Below are 21013 nucleotides of genomic sequence, written 5' to 3'. Positions count from 1 at the left end.
GATCAACTATAGGAACTATAATAAAAGGTAACTAAATCTATCTATCTATCTATCTATTTATTTATATCTCCAAGCCAAGTTCACTCATTTAAACTAACTAAATATTATTTAATTTGTTTGTGGATGGAAAGGTTAAATTATAATTGTTTTGGTTGATCAGGATTAGATATGATTGTTGATTGTCGAATGATAAAATCAATATTGGTATTGATGATTTATTTGAGTTGTTGGTCTTGTTGTTGTACTTTGGCATTTGTACTTCCACAAGAGATTAATAATAATTGTACATATGCAGCACCCGATGGAGGAATGTTTGAACCAAACGAGAATGACACCACACCATGGTCATGCACACCGACTGGATTCTATCCCTTTAACAATTATGTATACATCAACACCAATGTGACGGTTCAGACCATCCTTCCATCCTACCAATTTCCATACTATCTCAATGACCTCGAAATCGGAAGTCGAAACGACTCCACCATTGTCTCTAAACTAGTCATCCGAAATATAACCATCTTTAACACCGAATCCACCATTGTCTATAGTCCATCCATCATGATCATCAACAACGATTACAACGCAACAACTTATTATTTTTCCAAAGAAATGATCATAATGGGATCATTTATCAGCCAAAAGTCAAGATTATTCTTATCACCTGCCAATTCTAGGCTTTTAGTTTCTGGTTTATCATCAACTTTTGAATTATGTAATTATTATTAAATATTACTATAGTCTCTCTCTCTACTACCATTTTCTTACATATTCCTTTTTGTACACTATAGATTCATCAATATTTGTATCACCATCTTTTATTTTAGATAATCAGGCAACTTTTATTATAAATAATTCGTCTGCCAAGTTTCTATCAAGTGATTATGGTCCAATTGAAATAAGGTCTGGTTCTGAATTGGTAGCATCTAGTCACTCTAAAATCATTACCATATCCGATATGATCATGCAACAATATTCCATTCTAAGAATAACAAGTGGTTCCGAGCTATATTCAACCATCATGAATACAACAAAATCAAAACTATATTTTAAAAATGCAAATAGAATTCAATTTAATCATTTAATTGTAACTGTATGTCTAAAAAAAGAAGAAAGAAAAAGAAATAGAAAGAGTCATTTATTAATTCAATTTATTTTATTTTATTTAGGATGGAGGAATTGATATTATAAATTCAAAATATTATATTCAAAAAGAATATCCAAATGATGGTAAAGATAAACATCCATTTCAACAATTTGAATGGTCAGATACTTATATCAATTCATTTGATGAGCTAAAAAAGAGAAAATATAATGGTAGAATGGAATTATTAAATACTTGGATGAATATTGAAAATAGTACTTTTAATTTAAATTCTGCTACTTTTTTTGCTGTAACTATTAGCAAGAAGATTAAAATATATATGTATACTTATTTTTTTATTTTTTTTATTTTTTTACTTTTTAAAGAATTCAACAACAATAGATACATACAATTCAACATTTTTATTTAGAAACTCAATATTTGAAACCTTTTCAATTGGTAGTAAAAATGGAGGAGAATATAATCAACTACATGATATTAATCGATCTAGGATCACTCTGTACAATTCAACTTTTAAAAGTAGTGGTTCGTTTGAAAGTTTAACTTTTAATGATGCAAAAATTAGAATGGACAATGACTCTACGATTGATTCATCCTATTCTCTATCATTCTATCGAAGTGATATTAAATCAAATGGAACTATATCATTTAAAGAATTATATCTATTTGGAATTACTATTAATGAATTTAGTGGTAGTTTTAAATCTTTAAAGGTAAACGAAAAACAAAACATTAAGAGAAAAAAAGGAATTTATATTATTTATTTATTTATTTTTTTATTTGTTTAGGGTGGATTATTAAAACTTTCAAGGCATTCTTTCTTTTTGGATCATAGTGAAAGAAATCAACTTGATGATATTTCCATTTTCTTAAAAGAGTCTACACTTCAAATCGAACAACCAAGAACCTTTTCACAACAACAACAACAACAACAACAACAAAGTGGTTCTTCACAAACAACAAACTGTATCTATTTAAACGACTCGATCATTATCAATAATAATATTCTCCAACTTTATGAAATTCCAATCATTATCTATGATTCTAAAAGTGCAAATACAACAAGTAGAATCATTAATAATGTTGTAATGGGGATTAATAATATTACTTTTCAAAAACCAAAAAATTCAATAGATGATTTTATAACTGTAAGAAAAAAAAATAATTATAATTTAAATAATTGTATTTATCCTTTTAACTAATTTTTTTTTTTTGTTTATTTAGCCAATAATTGAAAATAATGGTTATTTACATATTAATGGAGATTTATCTTCAATTCGTATCGAACAATCACAAAACAAATATAGTGCTGTTAAATTAAATTATAATAGTACGATTAGATCAAAGTATCTTGTAAATATAGCAAATGGATCGATTGGTGGAGAAGGCACTATTGACGCTGAAATGTACATTGGTCAATCCTCGACAATTGGTATACCACAATCTAAAACTAAACTCCAATTTATTAAACCTGTAGAATTTGGAAATCATTCAACTATTCTTATTTATATTGATTCTATTTCAAATTTTACAAATTGTAAGAGAACTAAAAAAAGAAAGTAAAAACCAAGTATCTTTATTTATCATTTTTATTTATTTATTAGTGAATTTTAAATCAAATGTTTCACTACCAAATTCAAAGTTAATGATAAAGATTAATTCAGATTTATTATTTGGTGATGGAAATTTCGAAATAATCAATTTAAATAGTTTTATGTCAAATATGGTCAATTTCAGTACTGATATCATGGTGTACAACTACCGAAATCAAAAACAAGATGTTTCAGTTCCAATATCTTGTAATATAAGAGTTCAAAGTAGTTTAGACTCTGTCACTGTCTCTTTTAAACAATGTATGGTGTCTGTTGTCTCTAAAGATTCTGCAATATCTAGCTTTGGTAGTAAATCAATGTCTGCAGGTGTCATCTCTGCCATTGTAGCAGGATCAATACTTTTACTCTCCATATTATTTGCCATTTTTTATTGTATCAAAAAACAAATTTCACATGCCAACAAGGAAAGAAATAGAATTGGCAATAACAACGATAATAATAATAAGGTTGACAATAACAACAATAATAATAATAGTAGCAGTAGTAGTAGTAATAGTACTATAGCAGCACAAACGAGTGATTTTCATCATCCAAAAGTTTAATAAACCAACAACATCTATCGATACCATCCATAATTATTCAATATTTTTTTAATTTAATTTAATTATTGTGATTTAGTTTTAGGGGTTGTAAATCGGAACTGCAACGCGTATTAAATAAGGAAACACCATCTCCATCACGGATGAACAACAAAAAATTTCATTTCTTTTTCATTTTTTTGAATTTTTTTCGTATTTTTTTTGACGAACAGTGAACACCTCTGCTGACCTGTTCACAAAAAAAAAGTTGTCTTTCAAACTCTTTACAGTTTATCTATAACCAGAGAATATTAAGATGTCAAACGACGAAAGAACTTTCATTGCTATCAAGCCAGACGGTGTTGCCCGTGGTCTCGGTATGTTATCATCATCAGATGTTGATCAACAAATATGATCAACCAACATTTAATAATTATAATTCAAATTCTAATACTCTCTCTCTCTCCGACTCTACTTGTTCTGCTTTCTTCTTCTCTCTTTTTTATTTGATCAATTTATTAGTTGGTGAAATCATCTCCCGTTTCCAAAGAAAGGGATACACCCTCGTTGGTCTCAAGCAAGTTGTCCCAAGCAAGGACCTCGCTGAATCCCACTATGAAGAACACAAGGAACGTCCATTCTTTAGTGGTCTCGTCTCTTTCATTACCTCTGGTCCAGTCGTCGCTATGGTCTGGGAAGGTAAGGGTTCCATCGCCATGGCTCGTGCTATGATCGGTGCTACCAACCCACTCGCCTCTGCTCCAGGCACCATCCGTGGTGACTTTGGTGTTGATGTTGGTCGTAACATCATCCACGGTTCTGATTCCGCCGATTCTGCCAAGAGAGAGATCGCCCTTTGGTTCAAATCCTGCGAACTTTTGACCGAAGTAGTCCGTTCATCAAACTTGTATGAAAAGCCATAAATGTCCTATAGTAAACTATAGTTTTAAAAGCCGATTATAATAAATAACATTATCATAATTTGTATAAAGTAATTACACATCTAAATCAAATCTTTATTTATTTGTTCAAAAAAAAGTATTTATCTCTTTTGTGATCCCAAAAAAAAAACAAAAAACTTTACATTTTTCGGTTCCATTCATCAAACTTGTATGAAAGCCATAAATGTCCTATAGTAAACTATAGTTTTAAATTGACTGATTATTAATAACAAATGAAATCATCATTTGTATTCAAGGTATTAATAGACTATAGTTTACTTATATCTAAGATATGTTCCCTCCCTTTGGTGGCCCATTGAGAAAATTTGAAAATATTCAAAAAAAATTAACGACTGCTGCTGATCATCATTTCTGTGATGAGGTATGATCATTCATGCATTATCTTCCGCAATAGGAATTGAGTCTATTTCTATATCTATACTATATATTACATACACAACAACATCACACATCTAGTTAGTAGAATAACATTGATCAATTTGGAATTGTTCATCGTCTACTAGTAGTTGAAGAAATATACGATACATAATACATTTAGATATATATATATATAGATATAGATTAGATTCGATTAGATAGATTAGACAAAGAAGATAGATAGATAGAAATGGAGGAAGACTTATTTAGTGATCCATACAATAAGTTGGTATCACATGTTCGATCATTTGATGATTCGTTGGCTTCGAGTGGTGGTGCTGGTGGTGGTGCAGCCGATAGAGGAGGTAGCAATGGCAACAAGTATGCATTATCATTACCAGCAGTGACTCAAGACTTGGCACAATTCTTGTGGTCACAGAAACACAACTTCTCCGAACGTCTTTGTCGTCTCAGACCAAAGTCTGCTACTGAATCAGAGACACGAAGAAACGAGATCAAAGCGAGAAAGCAGTTCATCATGAAAGGTGATATTATCGAAGTCGTCGACGACTTTATTCAAATAGCCTTTCAACTATCAGACAAGTTAAATATTGATGAATACCTTGCATGTCAAGTATTGGCTCATGTATTAAATTTGGTATATATCAATCGAGATAGATATATTAATTAGTCTTTTACTTACATCCACATTTCATTTATTATTATTTATATATAGACATCAATAAGAGATAATTCACAATTATTAATATTATGTGAAGATTTTGTTTATCAAACTAGATCATGTTATCTTAATACTTTAAAGGAAATCCTAAGTGTAAGTCTTCTCAAATTGATATTATTATATTAATATTGGATATAAATATTAATGTGTTCATTTTTGATAGTATTTAAATTCAGAGATTGATAAAAGTAAAAGAGATGTACTTCAAATGTTTATATGTGAATTGTTGTCTGGAGGCACCAACAATTTAGTATCCATTCTATTAAAGTTGTTTGAAGAAAAGATTCAAAACATTACCGTTCCAACCAACCAAAAAGAATTCAAATATAGAATTATAGAGTGTCAAAGAATAGTTGAATGTTTATATTTAATTTGTTTCCAAGTATGTTGTTAAATTGGGAAAATTGAATATCTTATTGATCGATCAATCAATTTCCACCAAGTACTTACTTTTACTTTTATTTTCTTTTAGTTTATAGTTAAAGAGGAATCAATTAAAGCTATATTATTAAAATTAAAAGAATGTTCAAAATTATTCTCAAATCAACAAATCGATACTACGCTCTATCATCAATTATTCCAAATCACCTATACTCTTTTATTGACAATCTTTGTATTGTTTGAAGAACCAAAGGTGGTATTAATGAACCCAACCGAAAAGAAACCAACCACCAACAATTGTCTATCAAATCAAACCTTTTTATCATCAGTATTGTCTGATATCGAAAATGAATGGGAACATAGTATGTGCACATAAATAATAATAAGTAGTAGTAGACAGACAAATTAATTAATCTTTTCTATTTTAATTTCTAGATATATCAATTCAATCAAGTTTGTTAACATTATTTTATATATTTAAATTAAAAGTTGAAGGTGGTAGTGGAGTTGAGAATAATTACAAGAGTAAAGCATTCCCAAAGGATAGAAATGGAATGGAATTTTTGGTAAAGATTGTTGAATCCAAGGAATTTAAAAATTCATCTTTAAAGAATCTATATCAATTCATTCTTGATGATTATGCTTGTTCAATTGTTGAATTATTTCCAATTTCAACTGAAAAAAATAATCGTAAGAAACAACAATATAACAAATAAGTATAATTTGATTATTTTACTTACCTTTCCTTTCTATTTTTATTTGTTTAGAAATATCATTTTTAAATAATTTTAATAATTTTTTGGTATCAATTTATAAAGATGGTAGTACAAGTTCAAAGAGATTTTGGGAGTGTTGTGAAACGAGTGGATTCTTGAAATCATTGTGGATGCAAATTCCCAATGGATTGATTGTTAGTTCGTTCCACATGATGGCATCATTGTCGATTAGCAATGGTATAGAGGTGTACAATTTCTTTACAAAGGACAGTAGTCACTTTACATGGAACAAGATTATTCAACACTTGCAAATCTATGTCGACGCACTCAACCAACCAAATAGTGAGATTAGTCCGGCCGACACAGAGGCACTCAACGCCATCCTATGTCTCATCACAGAGACGATCAGCTATGCACCACAGTTGGCTCAGATGCTAGCCCGAAATGTGCAGCTCGTCTTTTTATTCTTTAGATTCATCACGTCGCCAGTATCCGTGTCGCTAAAGTCAACTACACTGCGTGCGATCGCTGCCTGTGCCCGTTACCCCATCTATGTACCAGATATCTGGAAGTTGTTGATTGATTCCAAGATCTTCCCGGCTGGTTTGAGAATGGAGTCACAGAGCTCAGAGCACGGAGAGTTCCCATTCACACAACAATTTTTGGAGTTGTTTTACCAGTTGTTACAAGTGTCGCCGTTCTTGTTTGACCGCAGCAACGACAACACGTTGCGTCAGTACTTGGACCATATCATGGAGTTGTTCCAGTCGTTCAACAACAAGGCATTCAACCATATCCTCGACAAGTGGCGTTTCACGCTAACTATCCTCAATATCTTTATGTACTGTCTCAACCAGTTCAAGACGGGCGGTGTGTCGAACCGCGTGATTGACCGTCGTCATCCAGTGTATCCATTGTATGCTGAAGTCACCAAGATGGCACACCACCACACACTCCAGACCATCGTTGGCATTATCGTGACCGCCGCCGCTGCATCAGACAGCGCCGACGACCAGGAGTTGCTCGGCGTCCAAAACGACCTCTTTCAAAATACTTTGGAGAGATGTCTCGAGATTGTTCTGCTCGTGTCGGACAGCAACGTGTTTGGGGTCGACGATGCCAAGTCGATCGTCACTCAGTTGTCGGCTGCACCCGCCACATCGTCACCCATCATCGCGATTGCCAAGCTCGTCGACCATGAGAACCGCGATATTGGTCTCAAGGCGCTGCGTCTAATCTACTCTTTCGAAGTGTACACACAACGCATTAGCTCGCTGTTTTTGGCGTCCGCTGCACCCGACGCACTGCTCGAGCGATTTGTGCGTGTCATGGAATGTGTCGAGCAAGAGAGCGAGATGACCTCAAGCGGCGCCCACCGCATGCATGCCGCCACACTGTACCTCGATCAAGAGGAGCAGTTCTCTCGCTACGCCAAGGGATCGATTCAATGGACCATCGCACAGCTCATCCTCTACTGTATCGACCGCAGCGCGAGCAGCGGTGCCGCAGCATCCAAGACGAGCTTTGGCGGTGTCGTCGGCTCGGGCAACGCCAACCGCTACACACTCGGACACTTTTTGCTCGGGTGTCCCTCCGTCTATGACCTGTCGATCGACTTTGAAAAGCACTCGCGTACTTGCCTAACCGTTCTGCTGCGCAAGGTATCTGACGTCGACTTTGTCACACGTTTCCCTCACCTCAACGACTGCTACCACCAAATCATCAACTGCATGGTGTCGACTCCGGCCACCACCAAACCCATTATAAACTTTTTGCCAGTCTCTTATTTTAAGGAAAACATTGCCCTACTCAAATCATGCTTGCAACAATGTCGCAATGAGAAGCTAAAGGACGCACACATCTCGGCGTTGTCGTGGTTGCTCAAGACCATGGCCACCACCATGCACTGCGGATCCGACCCACTTATCAAAAACTACTTTATGAGTTTGTTGGTCGGCGGAGACGGTCGTGGTGGCAACGGCAACACCTACAACAGCAACGCACTCGAGATTCTCCAAGTATTCAATGCCATTGAGTTTGAGTTTGCCGAGCTCCAGAAACCACGTATTTTCGAACTCATCCCTGTCCTCGAAGCCTCTTGCTTGGTCAATTACCGTGATTGTCAAATCGTCAATCTTCCACTCGTCCGCAAGCATCTAGAGTCTGATCCACGTTTCACCAACGTTCAAGACATTGACAGAGAATTGGAAATTTGTGCTCGTCTCAATGCAACCATCACTTTGGTAGATTCTAAAACTCGTGCTCTCGAAGGTTGGAAATTATTTGTAAATGAAGCTTTATTACAAGTTGATACTTTAATGTATGTTAAAAAAAAAGAAGAAAAAGAAGAAAAAGAAAAAAAGAAAAAAAGAAAAATGATTAATGATTGTTAAAATATTAATATTCTATCCTATTTATTTTTAGATCAATGAATGAAATGATACCATTAACATTATTACAAAGATTGGTAATGGAATTTTCAAATGAAAAATATCCAATTACATGTGGAATCTCTTTGGGTTATACCATTTTGACATTGTTTTATGTTCTCAAGATGAAAAAGGATACTTTCCAACTATCAAACAATTTCAATGATATCTTGGAATCAAAGGTTAAAGGAATTTTCGAAGGTTTAATTCAAACTATCCTTAGATCTTCTTATCAACCAATTAGAGGTATTGCTTATACTTGTATCATTAAATATTTGACGTAAGTAAACAAAAAGAAAATTATTAATAATATAATTAATTAATTTAATTTTTTTTTTCTAGTTTAACTCATTCATTTGATCAAAACAAAACAAATGATTTAAATGGTAATAATACAACCATTCATAATATAAAATCAATTGAAAAACATAATATATTATTGTTGAACAAGGTTGATGATAGATTTGTTAGATTGTTAATCTCTGATTGCAGTTCATTCTCTGGTGGTTGGAAGATTGCTGCTACCAGTTGTATGGAGCTTTTGGTAGCTTTGGATGGTATTAGATCAAACAAGACACTCAGAGCATTGGATGATCGCAATGCCATTGTTTCGATTATTGGTCAATGCACAAACACCCTTCAGAGATGGGAGCAATTGGATGCCCGCGACCTTCGTGTCTATGACAGTCAAATGTCTCTATTGATCCGAGTGGCCCAAAACATTGACGGTATCCGATTATTGATGGCTTCCAACATTGTTGCCTCGTTTTCAGCCTGTTCATTCCTGTCACACGTCCCATCGGATCTTTCCATGTCGCCATACGCCTCACTCATCATCCCTTTGTTCCGTCTACTCGTCTCTCTGTTCAACTTCCCACATGAACGTGTCGATATCTATGCACAAGTCCAATCACTCATGGCCGAGCATTCCGACCTCTTTAAGTTTATTCTCCAAGATGCCCATCCTCCATCCAACACCTCGTTGACCATCCTCCAGCTCTCTGTCCACCTCTTGTCACAAAACAGCAAGTTGATTGCCCAAAACTACCAGTCTGAAAAGACACAGGCCCACTTTACCCGTTTCCACTCAGCCATCCTCTCTCTCTTTGGCAAGTACAGCAGACATTTGAAATCAAAGATCAAAGAGGACAGAGACGATAGTAACCTCGACGAAGATGAAATAGCCTCTTACCAAAGTGTCGATTTCACAAACCAAAAGGAACAACCAACCATCTTTGACGTTGAAATGAACCATCTCATTACTCTTATCTGTCGTGACATTATTTTATATTGTAGAAGAGTTTCAATTATTCAAAGTAAGAAAAGAAAAGAAAAGAAAACAAATCAAAAAATGAAAATATTTATTTATTAATTAATTAATTTATTATTTGTCTAGACTCAAAATTCGGATCAGCATGTTTTGGTTCAACTATTAAATCTACATTATTATCAGGAAATGGAACATTACAAAACTCTGTTTTACCAAGTTTAGATGTACCAATCAAATATATGAAGGAGTGTTTGGTGTCGTATTCCAAGTCATTGGAAATTGTAGAGTTTTTGAAACACTCGATTGAAAATGTAGACAATCTGTCCAACTACCAATTAAAGCAAATCTTGCATGACGACCAGTCCTACCAAGACCTTGAAGTGTCGCAGCGCAACCAAATGGTCATCAAGAAGCTCACAGAACGTTTGGCATTTAGACACCACAATAGTGATTTGTTAAAAGAGGTTATTGAGACTTTGTTATTAGTCATTGTTACCCATGCCTACCACTTTACAGTCTCGGTACAAGGTCTATTTATTCATGGTCTAATGACTAATGCATCATCATTGTCCAATAATAATAATAATACTACTTCACCATTATTATCATCATCTACATTCTCATCATCTTTTGTAAGCCAACAACAACCAATCCTCAACTTAAATGAATTATCAAACAACAACAACAACAACAACAAAAAACAACAAGATATATTTTTAAATAATAATAATGATCAACAACAATCATCAACTGGTAAATTCATGTCATCAGTATTTTCATATTTAAAGGGAGTTACAAATAACAATAATAACAACAACAACAATACTAATAATAATAATAATAATAACTCTCAAGTAGTTCCATATAATAATGCGGCCGCACTTAATCAATCATCATTTAATAATTCCAGTTTTATCAAATCAATGATTCAACAACAACAAGAAGGAGAGTTATCACCAGTTGAAGCCAAAGACTTTTTAACCAAACTCTGGACTAGTTTTGACACTGAGGTTCCAGCTTTCCACAAGAGACTTTTCGACTGTCTTCACAATATGCCAAACAAAACTCTAATGATTGAATTATTAATTAAAAAATTACAAGATATTTTTAATAAATAAATAAATAGAAATGGAACAAAATAAATAATAATAATATTATAAATAGAAACAAACAAATACAACCAATAGATCCTATCGTTTTCTCAATCTTACTCCGATCGTCTGTCATTTTGTGTGGATCCTCTCTGTGTCGTCTTGTTCGCCCTTCAGAAGAAAATTGAAAAAAATTGTTTTTTTTTTTTTTTTTTTTGTAGTGAGCATCAAAAACGATCATGAAGACAGGTAATTTTATATAGTAGTAATAATAACAGGCTTGTAGTTGTTGAGAAGTATTAAAGAAAGAGAAAAGAAGACAGTCATCCTCTATATATCTCTCTTATCCAATCAATTCAAGTTTAGTTTTAATCAGTATACCCGATCCGATTAATATTATTATGTATGTCATACAAATCGTTGACTATAGGAAGAAAGAATCAATCACACAATCAATTGTGCACCTCCTTCCATCAACCATTCCAAAGACATATATTCAAACACAAACAACAGATAGACAGACAACAGGACAGATAGTATAGCAGATGACAAACAAGATAACATTATACTATTTGTACACGACTACTTGTGAACAAACTTTTCATAAACAGGTTGTCGTCAGTGTCGTCTTTTATTGTGTGGTAGTAGCAATAATATGGTGATTTGGTTGATGGATTGATGGATGGATGGATTGATGGATTGTTTAGATCTATCCAATTGTTATTAACTCCAATTCTATTCTATTCTTATACTATTGTTATTTTTATTTATATAGATAAATTTACTTTCTAGAAAAGATGTCACGTTTCTTTCAAAGATCAGATTCAGAATCAGATAGTGATTCAGAGTCATCATCATCAGATTCAGGCGCAGCCCAACAACAAAAGAGAGTAAATCGTTTCGCTGCCTCTTCTTCTGAAGATGAGGTTGAAGTCAAGAGAGTTGTAAAGTCTGCCAAGGACAAGACATGGGAACAATTAGACAAGAGTTTCAACGACATTAAGAATCATATCAACATGAACGATTGGAGCGCAATCTTGAATGGTAAAATATACCTCTATACAGAACAAATTGGGACTGTGTACACAGATTCGGGATCTTTAGGACGCTAATGATGATTAACCATCTTCTTTTTATTATTATTTTGTAGATTTTGAAAATATGATCAAGTTTATTGAAAAATCAACCAATGTTATCAAAAAGGAAGGTGTACCACCAGGATTAGTCAAGGCATTATATTTAATTGAAACATCTTTGAATTTGGATGAATCGAGCAAGAAGAAGATGAACAGCAAGAACGTCAAGGCACATCAAACCTTGAAGCAAAAGTTGAAAAAGACATTACCAGCCTACGAGGCTCAAGTCAAGGTCTACAGAGACAACCCCGACTTGTTAAAGAGTGCCAACAAGGACAGCGACGACTCAGAGAGTGATTTGAGCGACGACTCTGACTTGAGCGAGAGTGAGTCTGACGACGACAGCGACGGCCCAAAGAAGGCTGCTCCAAAGAAGCCAGCTGCTGGCGCCGCCAAAAAGGCCGCTGCCAAGAATGGCTGGTTCAAGTCGGGTGGTGCCGCCGCATCAGACTCTTCTTCTGAAGACGACTCTGAAGACGACTCTGACGACTACAGCGACGACAGTGACGACAGTGATTCGAGCGACGACTCTGACGTTGGCGAAGAGGTTGACAAGTCTAAGCGTTGGATGAAAAAGACCGACACCAAGACCGACAAGAAGGTCGCCACCACCACCAAACGTAAGAATGATGACCAAAAGGCCAAGCTCAAGCAAGAAAAGGCTGCCTCGTCGCCCGCCGCCGCCGCCCCAGCCGAAACCGCCGGTCAAAAGCAATTGTCACGTGCTGAAGTCCACCAAAAGCTCAAGGACATCCTCAACCAACGTGGTAAGAAGGGTACCAATGCCAACATCCAAATCGACCTTTTGGAGGGTCTCTTGGTGCACGTCAAGGAAGACGAAGACACCTTTAGCATCTTGTACAACGTCGTCAACGCCTTGTTTGATCTTGCCCCAACCATCCAAGTGTCGATGGCCAGTCCAGCCTGGAAGCGTGCCGCCTCCAACATCAAACTCATCATCAGCTTGTTGGAAAAGAACAAACAATTTGTACTCATCAGCGAACAAGACGAGCCAAACCGTGTCCCAGGCAACGTCTACATCCGTGGCAACCTTCTCTCGCTCTTTGAGCGTCTCGATGAAGAGCTCAACAAGTCGCTCCAACACTTGACCTTCCCATCGGCCGAGTACACTGAGCGTCTTGCCGACGAGTCAATCCTCCTCGAGATTGGTGCCGCCGTTCAAACCTACCTCGAACAAGGTAACCAAAACGACAAGGCTGCACGTGCTGCCATCCGTCGTCTCGAACACATCTACCATCTCGGTATCGACCAAGAATCGACCATCAAAAAGTTGAGTGCCTTTATCTACCAACATGGTGACATGCGTCTCAACGCCCGTACCATCTTGCTCAACATCTACTTTAACGCCATCCACAACCGTTTCCATGAAGCCCGTGATATGATGCTCATGTCCCATCTCCAAGACAACCCCACCTTGATGGACATCCAAGCCCAAATCCTCTTCAATCGTGCTATGGTCCAAGTCGGTCTCTGTGCCTTTAGAAACGGCTACATTGCCGAAGCTCAAAACTGTTTGGCCGAGTTTTCCGGTTTGCGTAAGGAGTTGCTCGCTCAAGGTCTCTCTGCCTACACCAAGTTCCACGAAAAGGAGCCACTCCGTGAGATTGAAGAGAAGCAAAGAGTGTTGCCAGGACACATGCACATCCCATTCGACGTTATCGAGACTGTCAACCTCATCTCTGGTATGTTGATTGCCGTGCCACAAAGTGCCTCGCGTCCATTTGACTCGAAGCTCAAGATCTGTAAATTCTACCAACGTCACATGGATCACCTCGACAAGCAAGTCTTTATCCCACCACCCGACACCTTCAAGGACATCATCTATGCCTCGTCCAAGGCCCTCGCCACTGGCGACTACCAAACCACCATCAAGTTGCTCTCGACCCTCAAGTTGTGGACCGTCATCCAAGACGGAGAAAAGGTACTCGAGCGTCTCAAGCGTATCGTTCAAGAAGTCAGTCTCAAGACTTTCCTCTACACCTACTCGGTCTACTATGACACTATGCGTCTCGACGAATTGGCCGAGCGTTTCAGTCTACCAAAGAACCATGTCCACTCTGTCGTCTCCAAGATGATGGCCAACCACGACATCTCTGCCTCTTGGGAACACTCGACCGAAACCATCACCTTCCATCGTTCCGAACAAACCAAGTTACAACACCTCGCCCTCAACTACTCAGAGTCGCTCATCAACTTTGTCGAACAAAACGAAAGAATCTACGATATCAAGTTTGGCAGTTTCCGTAACAAAAAGTTTGATGAAATCAATACAAATGCCGGTGCTGCCCAAACCTCTTCTGGTCCATCTGGCGCTACTTCACACCACCACAATAACAATCACCACCACAATAACAATCATCACCAACGTAAACAACAAAATAGAAAGAAATAATTTTAAAAAAAAAATATTAATAATAATAAGAATAGAAATAATAATAATAGTAAAGAACAAAACACAAATATTTTGAACATATATATTGGTAAATTAAAAAAGGTATTTTAATAATAATTATTTAAAAATAAAAAAAATAGAAAAAAATTAAAAAATATTTAGTATCATGTTGATTTGTGGAATCTAATCTTTTGGTCTTGATTTTTTTTTAAAAAAAGGGACTGACGATTTATTATTGTAATCAAAAAAAAAAAGGAGGAGGTATACAATAATAATTAATACATTTTTGAACAAAAGAGAAACACTCAAAATGCTACATATAGTAATTGTAGTTATTATATATTACTATTGTCATGGATGAACCAATAACATTCATAGGTTATGTGTATTGTAGAAATCATTTCGCCAAAATAGAATTTGTTGATGTTAAACACAACTATGACCTAATCAGACCAATTAGAAAAAGCATTCTACTACAAGTCCCTGCCAACAATCGTATTCTTTTATACAATCGTTTAAAACAAGGTGAAGACATGGTCTTGTTAGAACTGGAAAGTAAAATAGACAAGAGTTTAAAAGAAATTGAAGTTAAAGTTTTAAATGAAAAAGAAACCAATCAACGTCAAAGAATTGATTACCCCATGTTGGCAATAATACATTGTATGTAGAAATTAAAATTATCATCTTATTTAAACAGATTTAATTATAATTTAAACTAAATTATGTTATTTCTATTTCTATTTTAATAGATCTAGAATCTACAACACCAACAACCCAAAAGTCCAGAAGATTGAAAAAGAGTCTTAAAAAAGAATATCCAGGGCCATTGATGCATGAAAACATCCATCTCCTTGGATCTGGCATTTCAGGTCTGGTCTTGTCAATCACCAACAAAAAAGACAAAGAAGTATATACTCAAAATTTTCCAGACCACTACGGCCAAAGATCATGAACTTTCAATAATGGAGGCGATTATTGACAATAATAATATTATATATGTTCCAAAACTCATTGATCATGGTTACAATTGGATAGCTACTCAACCTGTTGGAGAACCTTTCACTATTGAAAACTATTCCTTTTTTCATTTCTCAACTGTAAGATTTTAAAAAGGTTTGAGCATATCTTTAGGTACTAACCAATAATCCCATGGTTGCAATATCCAACTTCAACTTAGATTTTAGACACTCTAGGAAGAATTCATAAAAAAGGTATCATTCATCGAGATGTCAGAGCATCAAACATTATCATTGATCCTTTTGGAATGCCAATTCTCATTGATTGGGGTTCAGCTGTTTTTGAGGATAAACAGGATCAGGAGGTTTACACTGGAACATACTATACTGCTTCAGACAGGATTCTAGATCTAATGGATCACGGGAAATTAATATTTGCCACCAAATTTGATGACAATGAGTCATTTGTAAAGACCTTCATCTTAATGTCTTGTCCAGCAATCCGATCAACTATACTTTCAATCGAGTCTGATCGACCAGACCTTGTTTTAAAATCTTGGAGGGAAATAGAATTGCCTCAATTCTTTAGAGACCTCATAAAATATTCTAGAACAGACATTAAATCTCTTAGACTAGAATTTTCTTTAGATGAGGAAAAAAATGAAGAGAAGAAACAAAAGAAGATGACAAAGAAGTTAAATATGAAGAAGAAGAAGATTGTTAAAAAACCAACATGTTATAAATGTTGTAAAATTTTATAAATAAAGAAAAGATAGTTAATTACAATTACAATTACAAACATTAAATTATTTATTAAATTATTTATATCTAATTAAAACTGTAAACCAAAAACTATTTACAAAATCAAATTGTTTTGGTAATTCATTGTTGATTGGATCTTTGTGTGAAATTAGGTTGGATGGCATAATGACGGTATTGATTGTTTTGGTGGTTGCAATGATTTGGAGAAGATTCAATAGATGGTCTCTTGGAAGTTGGTTGAAAAATCCAGTTAGTGGAATATCATCCGATGCACCTTTGGGCAACAAATATAGACGTGTAATAGACCGATTCTTGTCTAATAGTCTAACCAATGAATTGAGTATAGATTCATTGATTTGTCCTACTTCCAAATACAACGAATACAAATCTCTATGATTGTGTAAACTATCTAGAATATTTGAGACTATAAGCTTTGATTCGTCAGACAGACCAAATGAAACGATTTTAAGAGTTTGAATCTTGTCATGTATTGTTATAGGTTCAAAACAAGAAACGGTTGGCATTGAACTAATGGTAAAATGATGGTTTGTAGAGTTGTTGTTTAAAATGTCGACACTACTATCTGCTATGCTGTTGGTCGATACAAAGATATTAAAGTGTGTAATCTTGGGTTGAGTTTTCAAGAGTGAGTGAACCTCTGGTGTAAACTCTAGCATAAACTCAGATAAATCTGTGATTTGGGTTGTGTCTTTGTTGAGATGGGTGATTAGATTGGAAGGGTCAAATACGACTTTGGGAGACAAGGAGAGACGGTTGAGATTTGGGTATCTTGAGAATTGGACAAAGTTACATAGGTCAAGAGAGTTCATCAGATAGTTGGTACGATGTCTCGAGGTGGTCTGGACTTGCAGTGAGCGCAGAGTGGTGGGAAGTTGGAGGAAAAAGTCGGATGACAGTTGTCCACCCATGTCAACAATGACGGTGAGATGGGTCAATGACTCGGCGATTTGGAGTGCTTCGAGTAATGTGTGTTGGCATGAAAGAGTGGTGAGGGTAATAGTGAGCGACTGGACACTACCAAGGTACGGTGCGACCATTGGCACGTATAATGAGCTGTACAAAGTGATCGACTGTATCCATATATCTTTAGTGCCAAAAAGAACTACCAAAGTATTACACATCATATCACTAATAACAGACTCGTTCTCTTCGATGACTAGGTGTCTGACCTTGGCGTAAAAGTCGCCGTCCTTGGGACCTGTCCTCGAGAGATAGTCTGTGCGACTGGTTCTTCGTTGTGGATTGAAAAACTTGGCTCGGGGTTGGACGGGTGGTTCATACTCGTTGGTTAGGACCAAGGTGTTGATATGGTTGGCTAGACAATTGACCGAGGCAAAGTGTGTCGAAAACTCGGTGACACTCATTGTCGGTCTAAAGGGTATAGCACCGTCTCGTTGGAATATCTTTGAACATTGACCAAACCATTTACGACAGACATATATCAATGGATTACGAGTGTTTAGTTTGTTGAATGTAATCTTTCCAAGACGGTCGGTCCTCACCTCTGAAGGTGCATGCATAAACAATTCAATGATATAACATTGAATGATCCATGGTAATACCGACAATCTATTTTCCTCTTCTTCTTGGTTTAATATTTCCAGTCTTTTCCTTTCCTCTTCTCGGTATACCAACTCTTCAACATTGATTTCATTTCCCGATAATGTTCTTTCATGGCCTTTTTTGTATCTACTCCTTGAGGATTTTGAATAATTTTTGGAGGTATTTGTATGTTCACTACCATCTCCACCACTACCGTCCTCTTGATCTTGGTGGTCATCTTGATCTAAATTAGATACCGTATTTTCATTTAATTTTTTGTTTGAAGTTGTAAGTGAAAAATAAAGACTTTTCAATGATTTCATAGTTTGTTGTATTTCTTTAAAGAATAATAGTAATAATAATAATAGTAATAATTATAATAAAAGAAGATTAATATTTATATCTAATTGGAATTGGTATCCGTAAATAATAATGATTGAAAAAAAAAAGCGAACAAACATATTGAATTGATTGCTAAACCATATTTCAACAAAAAGTTGGGTTGGTTCGTATCGCTTTTTCCTGAAGAGGTATAGCATCGTACGCGCACGCGTACATATCTATTATTTGTTTGTACAAAACACTGAATACTTACACAAATCTTTGTTCTTCTTTAAATGTATATTCGTAAATTAAAGAAGTAGTATTGTTTTGTTATTGATTGATTATACACGTGATTGTACCAAACAAGAGAGAGAAAGCCAATTTAAAGTGAAAGGACTTTTCAAGTTTTGAATGGATTCTGCTTTGATTGAGTGATTGATTGATGTATTAAACAAATACAATATTGTGTTTGCTTGTTCTAAATAATAATAATAATACTTGAATTGAATTTCAAACACCTTTCTTTCCTTTTCTCCGTAGCAGATTCATCGATCTTTTATGTATTGATTATTATTGTTGTTGTTGTTGAAAAAAGTATCTTGTAATGGGACTTCAAGGACATTGTACGTGCATGCCTTGCTGGACCGATCCATTATCGTAAATTATTACTGTACGTCGAATCATCGAAATTCGGTGAATCTAAAATGTTGGGAGACGCCTAGGTGCGCCGTTTTATATCTTCTGTCTGTCATTTCGGAAAAGGGTATTAAATCTGATTATATAAATAACGTTGAACGAGACAGACAATATTGTTTGTTACACATAATCAAATTACTTCAATTCATTGCAAGAGCTCTTGCATATTTTTTAGGGCTGTGAACTTCCGTCTCTGTGATGGAAGCGGTGTTGTATGATTTTAACCCACAGCAACGGGTGAACTTGATCGTCGTGATGGTGAGTAACCAACCAACCAACCCTTCTCTCTGTTAAAATATTAAATATTTAATATTTGTTTAATCTCTTTCTTGGTTTACCATCACTTCAGCTGTAGCGCTCTGTTTATTCTTTTGCAAGAGAGAAAGATCAATACAAATATCTTGAAGATATTTAGAAAATAAAGCAATAATAAAGGTTCTGGTTCTTTGCTTTGCTTGGTCTACTCGTTTCAAACGAATCATCTGTCTGCAGCCCCAGTTTATTATTATTAATTTGTCATCCATCCCATGTTTTAGTTTCATTGCACATACATTCAGGTGTAGTACAGATAAGATAGAAATGATAAAGTCACTTGTCCTATACTTCATAGTCTTGATGATATCTACATTTTATTATGTATGTATTCATTCATTCATTCATTCATTCGTTCATCATCCTTAATCCAATGCTAATCTAGATTGATAATATTTTAGGTAGAATCACAAGCACCACAATATTTATATTCAATATTGATAGATCAATCATCCAATTGGAATGTGACTGTTTATGATTACAACCAATTGGAACCTGTCAATCAATTTGTCGTCCCTTTTAAATACCAAAGTTTAATTGGTATCTTGGATTTCAATGCCACCTCTCAACAATTCCTTGTATTGTATTTAAATGATAAGAATGTTGCCAATACAATTGGTTCATTTGATATTAATGTATGTAAACATCATCATGATGATGGTGATCATAATATATATATTATGATCAACAAATTACTAATCATTTTATTATGTCTTTTTGGGTAGAAAAAACAATTAACTAAAATCAAAGCATTACCATTACAATCAAATTGTTTTATCGATACTATACCAATGGGATATGATGAAAGTAAGGAAATGATTATAACGGCAGTGACCAATTTGGAAAACAATACAGTCACATTGATGGAATGGAAGTTCCCAGAGAAACAAGAGATCCCTATTTCATTTAACGACCAGTACGCCTTTGACAATAGTTCCTTTCCAACTGGAGCATACAATCTTCACTCCTCTACCTATTACACACATTTTGTCGATCAAGACACTCAACTACACCGTATTCTCACCTACAACACTACAACCAATCAATATGTAGATTATATCTTGAGTACTTGGATACCAAGTTCAACAATATCATCAACAGTATTTTTAATATCACCAACACAACAACAAGGAGGAGAAGCACCACAATTATATGGTATCACACAAGTTGGACAACAATTAACACTACTACAAATTGAATTAGACGATAGTAACAATAGTGGCCAATTCAAATCATTATTACAAATCAATAACCCATACCCACCACAAAGTATTCCATATGTATTATCATCGAGTGATTCCAATTATCTAACATTATTTACCTCGACCAACAACGTCACTACAACTCTAACAACTATTAATCTTTCCAACCTACAATACAAATCAATTCAATCCAATAATAATTTCCCTTATAATTCTTGGTTCCTTTATTCATTTTAATATAAATATAATATATATATATATTTATTATATATATTAAAAAGAAAAGAAAATAAATAAATATTAACCTAAAGTTATTATTTCTTGTTTTTTACTGATTTTTTGTAAACCCATGGGTTCATGCACGTTTTGGATATCTTTTGGAGTAGGTCAAGTCAAGTCGTTCGTCACATGATGTAAAGAAAGGAGTGGAGTGTTAGAATATGAATAGACATACAAGAGAGTCAT

At 35.0% G+C, this 21013-nt stretch overlaps 8 protein-coding genes across 8 annotated transcripts; 7 read left to right on the top strand and 1 right to left on the bottom strand.

Moving 5' to 3' along the window:
- Positions 1-168: 168 nt before the first annotated feature.
- DFA_03435 (uncharacterized protein) lies at positions 169-3260 on the top strand (the record flags this gene model as incomplete). The annotated part of the gene is made up of 7 exons (XM_004362981.1): positions 169-715; positions 828-1093; positions 1170-1394; positions 1471-1818; positions 1894-2253; positions 2330-2642; positions 2710-3260. The coding sequence occupies 7 exons, from the start codon at positions 169-171 to the stop codon at positions 3258-3260; spliced, it is 2610 nt and encodes an 869-aa protein (XP_004363038.1).
- Positions 3261-3552: 292 nt separating this feature from the next.
- ndkC-2 (nucleoside diphosphate kinase) lies at positions 3553-4507 on the top strand (the record flags this gene model as incomplete). The annotated part of the gene is made up of 3 exons (XM_004362980.1): positions 3553-3613; positions 3759-4143; positions 4468-4507. 3 exons carry the CDS (start codon positions 3553-3555, stop codon positions 4505-4507), a joined length of 486 nt encoding a protein of 161 aa, XP_004363037.1.
- A 298-nt stretch (positions 4508-4805) lies between these two features.
- DFA_03433 (prespore-specific protein) lies at positions 4806-6898 on the top strand (the record flags this gene model as incomplete). The annotated part of the gene is made up of 8 exons (XM_004362979.1): positions 4806-5213; positions 5292-5390; positions 5461-5679; positions 5770-6040; positions 6114-6368; positions 6446-6588; positions 6661-6736; positions 6867-6898. 8 exons carry the CDS (start codon positions 4806-4808, stop codon positions 6896-6898), a joined length of 1503 nt encoding a protein of 500 aa, XP_004363036.1.
- Positions 6899-8283: 1385 nt separating this feature from the next.
- Positions 8284-11211, top strand: DFA_03432 (prespore-specific protein; the record flags this gene model as incomplete). Its single annotated transcript, XM_004362978.1, has 4 exons — positions 8284-8714; positions 8819-9103; positions 9166-10139; positions 10220-11211. 4 exons carry the CDS (start codon positions 8284-8286, stop codon positions 11209-11211), a joined length of 2682 nt encoding a protein of 893 aa, XP_004363035.1.
- Positions 11212-11981: 770 nt separating this feature from the next.
- On the top strand, positions 11982-14733 carry eIF3s8 (proteasome component region PCI domain-containing protein; the record flags this gene model as incomplete). The annotated part of the gene is made up of 2 exons (XM_004362977.1): positions 11982-12228; positions 12335-14733. The coding sequence occupies 2 exons, from the start codon at positions 11982-11984 to the stop codon at positions 14731-14733; spliced, it is 2646 nt and encodes an 881-aa protein (XP_004363034.1).
- A 353-nt stretch (positions 14734-15086) lies between these two features.
- Positions 15087-16450, top strand: DFA_03430 (uncharacterized protein; the record flags this gene model as incomplete). Its single annotated transcript, XM_004362976.1, has 4 exons — positions 15087-15393; positions 15483-15640; positions 15663-15830; positions 15911-16450. The coding sequence occupies 4 exons, from the start codon at positions 15087-15089 to the stop codon at positions 16448-16450; spliced, it is 1173 nt and encodes a 390-aa protein (XP_004363033.1).
- Positions 16451-16507: 57 nt separating this feature from the next.
- DFA_03429 (uncharacterized protein) lies at positions 16508-18337 on the bottom strand (the record flags this gene model as incomplete). The annotated part of the gene is made up of 1 exon (XM_004362975.1): positions 16508-18337. One exon carries the CDS (start codon positions 18335-18337, stop codon positions 16508-16510), a length of 1830 nt encoding a protein of 609 aa, XP_004363032.1.
- A 605-nt stretch (positions 18338-18942) lies between these two features.
- On the top strand, positions 18943-20785 carry DFA_03428 (uncharacterized protein; the record flags this gene model as incomplete). Its single annotated transcript, XM_004362974.1, has 4 exons — positions 18943-18995; positions 19210-19246; positions 19748-19981; positions 20072-20785. The coding sequence occupies 4 exons, from the start codon at positions 18943-18945 to the stop codon at positions 20783-20785; spliced, it is 1038 nt and encodes a 345-aa protein (XP_004363031.1).
- Positions 20786-21013: the final 228 nt, after the last annotated feature.

The sequence above is a fragment of the Cavenderia fasciculata genome (assembly GCF_000203815.1).
Source record: "Cavenderia fasciculata unplaced genomic scaffold Scf_Dfasci-G-b-205a01.r1-3, whole genome shotgun sequence".
NCBI lineage: Eukaryota > Evosea > Eumycetozoa > Acytosteliales > Cavenderiaceae > Cavenderia > Cavenderia fasciculata.
This window is presented reverse-complemented; position numbering and strand designations above follow the sequence as displayed.